The sequence below is a fragment of the Amia ocellicauda genome, chromosome 9 (assembly GCF_036373705.1).
Source record: "Amia ocellicauda isolate fAmiCal2 chromosome 9, fAmiCal2.hap1, whole genome shotgun sequence".
Lineage (NCBI taxonomy): Eukaryota > Metazoa > Chordata > Actinopteri > Amiiformes > Amiidae > Amia > Amia ocellicauda.
In genome coordinates, this window is record NC_089858.1 from 7840522 (window position 1) to 7849914 (window position 9393).

Genomic DNA, 9393 nt, shown 5'->3' on the forward strand with positions numbered 1-9393 from the left:
CTTGTAGACATCCAGTATGAATGGTTCTTTGTTAATATGGAATCTAGGCCATGCCAAATACAAAATGGTAAAAGTACAGTCTGCTGAACCGTTATAAATCCATTCACCTGTCCCTCTGCTGATCTATGCACATTGCCGTTGAAGACAATGTACAGTACACACATGCTCCTTTTTCAGCCCATTTTAAGTGTGACTGAATATCTATGAGACAGTCACATCCTTGCATTTGCTTTGCAAGCCTGAGGACTGGAGTTAGAGGTCATACATGCATACATGAGACATGCAATTGTACGCTCATCTTTGAGAAGATTAATACAGAAACCATAGGAATTTTACACGTCTTAACACTGAAGCCCAGCTTTCATGCTAAATGTGTTTATTTACACTGGCTAGGTTAGATCATGAATATCCTGCACAGACCTTACAAGTGCATAGTTGTTTTTTCAGCATTACTAATATTCACATTCATTTTGTTTTGGCACAGTGATCCCTTTGTTGTAGCTGGCTATATCTATTTAAAAGTGATTTTATTTATTTTATTTTAGGATAGGATTGGGCTTCTTAAATATTATCCAATGCACTAAGGTATAAACCCTACACTGTTTCAATTAGTGGAAGTATTTAGCCTGTTAAAATGAATTCAGATCTCAGTACTGTTATTGCAAGAACAGCACAAAGTTACGTTTAATAGATTTTCTCATTCAATTGACATTTCTTATTCGCATACTACAACAAAACAGTTTTCGAAGTCGGATTCTAATTGGTTACCTGAAAGTCTTGATCTGATTGGAAGAAACGCATTACAGATCACAATTCCAATTTGCTGATTGGCTCCCTGACAGGTTTCCAGGTTCGTTTTCTGATTGGTCCGTTTTCGAGACCACAGCTGTGTTTTATGATTGGTCCAGGCAAGTTGGGCGTTGCAATTCTGATTGGTCTGTCTCTGGTGCCCGGTATCCGGGTAAGATGGCGGCGGTAGAAGAGTGCTCGGTACCACCTCGATGGCGGTCGATATCTCTTACCCATGTCGAGTACCCGCAAGGTAAATACAGTTCTAAACCTTAATTTTTATTTCAGATGCGTATATCGCCAAATAGTTTAAAAACGTATCCACTGTAAGGATAGTTTGGAAATTTCAGCTACTGAATGGACTCGGCCATGGATAGCTGCTAAATAGTGAGCTACTATACGAAACGGCTATATGGCACTAGAAGCGTACGTAATATAGTAGCTGCCAAATAGTGTGCCATTTCCCGCATGCGCAGTTTTGCAAAACTGTCTACAATAAATGGGTTCTGGTTTATAGTCACATCTTAGCGTTAAAAATGACTTTGAATGTCGATAAAGGCAGCGCATTTAAATGTATTCGCCATAAGGACTGCGCAAGAAGATGTTGCATACCCACTTTTTACTACCGCACTTTTTGTTGTTGTTGTTGTTGTTGTTGTTGCTGTTCCTCATTGTCCCAGTTGATCATTGCCAAATAGCACACAATTATGCTCAGTTTTACTTGATCTAGATTATAATGATGCAGGATACTGATGCACATTTATGCATTAGTGTCTGTGTTTACACTGCCTAGTTTTATTCATTGCGTAGTAGGAGGACCTGCCTGCAAATGGCAAAGCACTCATTCCATCACAGAAACCGCTAAGATATATCTGTCTGTGTCTACCAGTCACAACACTTATGATCACACTTCAGTTGGTGTAGTAAAGCTTGTTAGTTTTATTTTGAACGACCAAATACCATCGTATCCAATTTTATCCACAGTCGTTTCCTCCCATAGTACGTGTGCACTTGCTAAACTTAGCTATGACAAATGGATTGATACAGAATGGATTCCTTGACGGAACAATACGCGTTTGAAACCTTACAGCGATGGAGAAAACCAGAAACTGTTCAATTCAAAGTTTTTTTTAATGAACTCCAGTGCTCAAATGCACCATCCTGTTATGTGCTTAAATGTTGCATTGCTGCCATTGTTGTCAGCTGTTACTAGAGACAACCCATCCTCCCCTAACTGATAGTTTAAATTATTTAGGCGTAGAAAACTAATAGTAAAGATACTTCGCCTATGTTATGTCAGAGCTTTATTATGTGACAAGGTTAAATATTGGAATATGGATGGTTTGTAAAACATTAATCACTTAAAATGCCTTCTACATGAAAGATCACTGAAAATGGTATGCACATGCGACTCAAAAACCCACTGTAGTTCAATATGGTTGATTGAGTTCAGCAGAGTTTATGCATGTTTTTCCCTGTGCTAAAATGTTTGAGTTTATTTATAGATATGCATTTATCTAAAAAATCACTATAGAAATTGTTAATGTATTGTTGAAAACTTTTTGTCTTGTGAAGTGAATCAGTTTCTTCCACTTATTCTTACGAAGTGCTGATTAATCGATAGACATGATTTTGATTGTTCGGTTTTTAGTATTAATCACCTCAGTTGGTGTCCTAATGTCCTCAGAAAATCCTACAGTCCGAAGAATACTTTCCAGCTGCACCAATAGTGGTTTCTGTTTTGAAGTCTAGTCTGCAAGCATTTTGCATTTAAATAAACAAAATTCATGTGCTGTGCCCTGAATTGTTTAATGCAAATGTATACAAATACAAAGGGGGTGGATACAATATTTCTCCATCTATATCCTGAGATGTATGTATTTGTTATATATAAAGATTAGTTTTTAATTATTTTCCTTCAGTAGATTTAGTAGAATGAGCTGTTTTAAACCAAAAATATTAATTGACATAACTTTATTTTCTTCTCTTTTTCCCAGGAGACCTAACAGGAGAACTCCTTGCCTATTCAAGTCTTTTGCCAATCTTTATCCTGGTGGGCTTCGTAACACTCATTGTGTTTAAGCGGGAGCTTCATACAGTAAGTTGCGCTAGCTTTATCTTGCTTAGTATGGAGGAGGCCCTTCAGAAATGTCAAAGAATCGTAGTTTTACTTTACAAGTATATTGTTATTAGACTAGATGGCATGATCCCCAAATATTTACCAAGGTCCTAACTTAGCCGACCTTAATTCTGGGATCATGTCAACTGCTCTTATCCAAACTCCTTGGTGAGTCTTACAGCTAATTATTTGAGGAAAACACTTAAAACTCAACTCAAGCTTTACTGTAGCTGACACCTAATAAAAGGCTGCAGTGTACTGACATGCTTTGAGAGGATATATTGGCTGGTCTTTGGAGACTGATTGACCTATATAAGGACTGGTGGTAATATCTTATTACCTTGGCAACTGAAGGAATTAGATAAAATCTCATTTTGAGATCAACAAATAAATCTGTACCCCTCAGCACCTGTCTGTGAATGTGAAGTGGATGTTTCTCAGGAATGTCATGCAATATTTATTTGAGACATGTCATTTCCTTATTACACTTTCTGCACAACATGGAACCCATTTCAGGATTATTGTCCTTCTTGGTGATCCACTGACTTGAACAGAAAAAACGATGCCCCTGGTAAAGAAATTAGGCAATTTGCATCCTGAGGAACTACATCCTGAATTGCTAATGTAATACTTCTGTTTGTTTCTGTGTTCTTATTTTCAGATTTCGTTTTTTGGCGGGCTGATACTTAACGAGGGAGTAAATTGGGTACTGAAACACATACTCAGAGAGCCCAGGCCTTGTGAAGGTATGGAGCATCCAGTTGTGTTGCTTGGCTTGGAGACGGGAGATATTATTTGATATGGCTGACTGAGCCCATGTGTATATGCATACAACGAAAACCAAGAACCCTCAGTGGAGGCAATAACCAGCATGATTAATTTTAACTTCCGTAAAGAACAACCCCGCACAACAACCGAAATGCAAGATTTTACTTAAAGTTTACAGCGATTAGCACAGTTGAACAAACGGAAACTGTACACCTCAGGTCAAAAAGATGTGGTCGGACTGAAAATTAGAATTAAATATTTTCATTGTCTGGGGAAATAATGCTGTGCCTGTGTTATTTGTGATTGCAGGAGCTCATGTCACACTGACTACTGAGTATGGAATGCCCTCCAGCCACTCACAGTTCATCTGGTTTTTCTTTGTATACTCTTTTCTCTTCCTATATTTAAGGTAAGTGTGTGGTTTTGAATTGCCTTGTAAGGACTACAGTTTACAGTGCTGCCAAAATCCGAGGAAAGTTTTGAGAAAAATCTAGTATTTGTATTATTAATTAACTGTTCCTAAATAAAAACAAATATTTATCTTAATGTGAAAAAGGATGCTAGAATTTAGAATCTTCAGTCTTTAAATACAGCATGGGGATCTTTAAGTTTTGATGAAGAATATTTAATTCCTCAAATGTACAATAAACTGAAATTTGGTATTTTATTGTAAAATGGAAATTGTTTTACCAATATTTACCAACAAATAAATATATATAATTTGAATGTGGTCATGAGCTTATTTGAACTGTGTAACCGTGACCCCTATTTACTGTTTTTATCTGAGAGGGTATGCTTGAGTAGTTGACCCAAAGTAGGTAATCTAAATCAGACTGATTATGAGAGTTGTCCATTTTGAGTTTTTGTTTTCTTTTTTCTCTGTGCAGAATGCATCAAACTAACAATGCCAAATGTCTGGAACTGCTGTGGAGGCACATCCTGTCCATCTGTTTGCTAACTGTGGCCTTTTCTGTGTCATACAGCAGGTACGAAAACGTAATTTATACACAGAACCCTGCTATATTAAAATATCCATGTTCCACATAATCATCCAAAAGCTAAAACGCCAAGCTTAAGCTGAAGCATAAACCAACTTGTTCCGACGTGCAGGGTTGCGGTCAATTCCAGTGTTTCCACTCGAGTCCCTTTTGCAATTCCTTTATCTATGAATTTCCAATTCCAGTAGAGCCTATTGTGCCCATGGCAAAAATAATTGTAATTTGGAATGGGTCTGAAAGAGGGAATTGGAATTGAAAAATTGAGATTGACCCCAACTTTGCATACATGACAACAAAGCCTTATATGTAATGCAGGATCTGATGGGGATACCCTTATGCAGAAGGGTCATATTTTAAGCAGAAGTAGACCGTACGGCTACTTTTATGAGAGTTTAATTTTCTGGGGCAGAGCTCTGTAGTCCAAGTGCTATAGATAGCACTATTCCATAACATTCACAGCAGTTTTGTGTTGTTTTGAATTGAATATAGTAGTACTAATTCTTAATAACACCAGTTACCGCATAGTTAGTCTGACTTTAATATCTGGTGGGGTAAAAATGCTGATATTCAGTAAATATCAAAATAAATTATTTTGAAACTTTGCAATGTTTTGCTACACACATTACACTTTGAGTTACAAACTTCTTATTGAAAATAAGATTGATAACCATACATGTTAATTCCACAGTGCAAACAGGAGAATGATACCATTGTAGGAGGAATTAATACAGCTCCCACAGTAATGCTGTAAAGTTGTATAGTAAGCCACAAGGGGGTCACTGTTGGAGGGCCCATCAAGAAAACCCTGACAGACATCTAGCCCAAGAATACCTGGCAGCCAATCCAGACTCAAGCCAACACTGTGTGGACCATAGAGCCCACCTTTGAGGAGGCCATTATCTGTTTGAGCTGATATTCTGTGGATGAAATTAAGTGTTTTTCTCTTATGATGTTTCCTTTTATTTCAGAGTTTATTTGTTGTACCATTCCTGGAGTCAGGTTATATACGGAGGAGTAGCCGGCAGCATTATAGGAGTATTCTGGTTCTTCTTCACACAGGAATTGCTGACACCGCTGTTTCCCAAGATAGCAGCATGGTAGGTATCCAGTCAAGGGTATCTGTGTGCAATAACTAAAAATTATTATCAGTGCAAGCTTTGTGTATTTAAAGTAACCGATTGTATTGCTAAAATACAGATAAAGGACACTGAAAAGTTAGCATCTGTTATGAAATTAAGCAGCTTTCACAAGCAAATTTGTCAGATGTAAATGTGGTCACTGGACAACACTTTCAGCTCTGTAATTATTTCCCCCCTTTTTTGCTGCAGCTTACTCTTTGGGGCAAATCATGTTGGTTATTCCTTTATTAACTTAGTTCTTCGTTTCTCTCTGCAGGCCAATTTCAGAGTTTTTTCTCATCCGGGATACAAGCCTCATTCCGAACATCTTGTGGTTTGAATATACAGTAACACGATCAGAAGCACGGTAACTGCTTTATGCTTTAATTAAAAATGAAGTGCTCTGCTCCATGTCCCTGGTTTTAAAAGCTTGTTCTATACATGGGACCTTTCAAAGTACTAAGTGAATATTTTATTTGATATCTAATGCGGTTTCTATTTTATTTAGAAACAGACAACGAAAGTTGGGAACAAAACTCCAGTGATTTCCACAGATCCTTGTTTTAACTTGGAAAGGACCTCGCACACTGGAGAATCTGAACAGATCTGGAGCGAAAGGGGGGATCCATTTAAAGGACGGACCAAAGGAAGTACTGGGACTGACCTACAGCCCGAACAAGTCCATTGGCTTGCTTCTGGTGCTCGCGCAGCTTGCTAAATGCTCCCTGATGCATGCAAGACCGTGCAGGAGGCAAACTATTTAATACAAAATTAATATATTTTAACCACGAGCGCACGTTGGCAGTAGAAAAAAACAATAAAACTGTATGTATCTGAATTTGGGAGCAGAAAAAAGGATTCCGAAAAAGCGAATAACATGAAAGTGGTTCGTTGATATTATTTCAGCATGAAATTAGTAGAGTGTAATTTTATTAAATTTTTTTTTTTAGGGAAGAATTTCCAGGTTTTTTTGGGGGGGGTGGAAATAATTATTTTGACTTTTTCTTGAACATGCATTTCAGAAAGAAAAAAAAAAACAACACTTTTTTTAAGAAAACAGTTGAAAGTTTAATATGAACTAAATTTGCACTTTGTGAAAATTAAAAAGAAAAAAAAATGCTTTTATTAACACTAGTGATGTATGTGGAAGAGAAACTGATATTTTATCCCTGGTACTTAACCTGTGTCTTTGTGTGAGTATGTCAGCCTCTTTTATTAAGTGCAAGTATTGAAATGTTTTCTACACGTGCATATATATGTATAATGGTAATGATTATATATATATATATATATATATATAATAAATTATGCATCCTTTCAGGTGTTGGCATTAAGCCAGGAGGGTTCTGAGCCAAACAACAGAAAGTTGCTAAGTATTTTCAACAGCATCCCTGTTGCAGAAGAAGCCTTATCAATAGAGAATAAAATAGCTTACTTTCCTGTCACGTTTTACCTTGTCTTCTCCAACTGACAGCTTTGGACTTTACTAAGTAGAATCTTAAATGAATAAATCATAATTCTGACAAACTTCATAAAGAACCTGGCACTAATGACTGGGGCTAGTTTTATGGGTGGTGGGGTATAGTGTTGCAGATTGCTAAAAGTTTGGTATGCACACTCCTAAGGTGTTTTATTTAATCAACTGCAAGGAAAATAATGTCCTTTGAACAGAACTACAGATATTACAGTCGAATAGCTCTTGTGGTGCCTCCGTTTTGCCTGGCAAACATTTGTCATGATTAAAAATAAAAGAAAACTAGAATGTGTTGATTCAGTTGTTTAAGGCTATACTGTTTCCATGTCTGGAGTGCCACTGGTTAAATTGTATGATTAGATGCACCAAGACCATCAAGAGATGGATCTCTGTTTACCTATTATTATTTATTTATTAGCAGATGCCCTTGGCCAGGGTGACTTACAAAATATAAGAATAATACAAAGTGCAATAATACAGTACAATTCAAGCCATAATACATTTTACAAATTACAATTTACACAAGTGTATACAAGATGCACAGTAAACAATATATGAGGTCTTACATCCTGGATTGTAAAAGCTGATGAGTGCAGACGATGTTAGGTCACAGTTGAGGGCCAAGGGAAAGGGAGCATAGGGGAAATCAAAATACACAATACAAGTACTAGTAAAGCAAGGCAAGTAGTATGACAAAACATTGTATAAGTGCTTTCTTACAGGAGAGTAAAATACAAAATTACAAGTACTGTCTGAAAAGATGTGTCTTGAGTAATCGCTGGAAGGAAGTCAGGGACTCGGCTGTGTTGATTTCAGTGGGAAGGTCGTTCCACCACTTAGGGGTCAGGGATGAGAAGGAGTGGCTCTGGAGGAAGGAGAGTGGAGCGGAGGCAGAGTAAGTCTTCTGGCACCGGAAGACCGCAGTGGTCTGGAGGGGATGTATGGAGAGACAAGGGTCTAAAGGTAGACAGCCTGTGAGGAGAGGTTGGGGGGTGGATGAGGAAGCTTGCCATGTCACTTGGTAGGTCTGGTCGTTGAGGTAGGAGGACCAGGTGAGAGCAGTCCCAGAGAGTCCAAGGTCAGCGAGGCAGGAGATAAGGATGGAATGATTGACTGTCAAATGCTGCAGAAAGATCAAGGAGGATGAGGATTGAGAGGGAGGCCTGGACCTCTTCCACTTCTGTTCAGTGGCGTGCAGACTGGATCGGGTTGAGCAGAGAATGGAAGAGATCCAAGGCTGAGGAGGGGAGGGACGGACAGGACGAAACTCGAGAGGACATAGAGAATCAAGTGAGGAGAACAAAGAGGAGGTAGCACAGTTGACAGACATGGGAAAAACAATAGAAGGTAAGAGAGCAGTGGAGGCAATGGTGGAGGGGGAGACGGACGAATATTACCTATATTCCATATCTTCTGAAAGACTTGTATAATATGCATATCTGCCTGTGTGCTTGCTGGTGTGAACAAAAGCATTAGTATCTGTTACACAATGCACAGTCAAAGGGGGACCAGTAGGGAAAGTCCTTAGCATTAATTGACACTTGGACTACATGACTGATTATCAACAACTAGTATTGGGTATGGAAAAGGTGTAGATCATAGGCTTACAATCCTCATAAGAAGTCTACAAACCCTCTACATGTATCTATACATCCTACCCCACAATTTGCAGGCAAAAAAGATATGCTAGAAATGTGTACAAAAGTAATTAAAAATAGAAACTGAAATAGCTTGGTTGGATATCAACTGCCCACCCTCCTTGTAATCGCAATCCTAAATTAGTTAAGGTGTAACCAATCCCCTTCAATCACACACTAAGTTAAATCACCTCCACCTGTGTTAAATGTTAATGATTCACATAATTTCAGGACACATTCAGCAGTTTCTGTAGGTTCCTCTGCTGGGTAGTATGTTTTAAAGCAAGACTCAACCAGGAACACCAGGGAGCTGTCAGAAGAACTCTGGGACAAAGCTGTTCAAAGGCACAGAGCAGGGGATGGATATAAAAAAAAATATCAAAGGTGTGTAGATAAGTGGAAATAATCCTTATTAAAATGCATGAAACCCAGAAGTCTTGACACAAAATATGATGAAAGTTTGAGGGGGTATAGTTATAGTGTGGACCAG

The 9393-nt window shown here is 38.1% G+C and overlaps 1 protein-coding gene across 1 annotated transcript; it reads left to right on the forward strand.

Annotated features, from left to right (window-relative positions):
- Positions 1-942: 942 nt before the first annotated feature.
- dolpp1 (dolichyldiphosphatase 1) lies at positions 943-7562 on the forward strand. Its single transcript, XM_066712940.1, has 8 exons — positions 943-1042; positions 2787-2887; positions 3570-3654; positions 3986-4085; positions 4564-4662; positions 5643-5771; positions 6070-6159; positions 6301-7562. Exons 1-8 carry the CDS (start codon positions 967-969, stop codon positions 6335-6337), a joined length of 717 nt encoding a protein of 238 aa, XP_066569037.1. The 5' UTR covers positions 943-966; the 3' UTR covers positions 6338-7562.
- The last annotated feature ends 1831 nt before the right edge of the window (positions 7563-9393 follow it).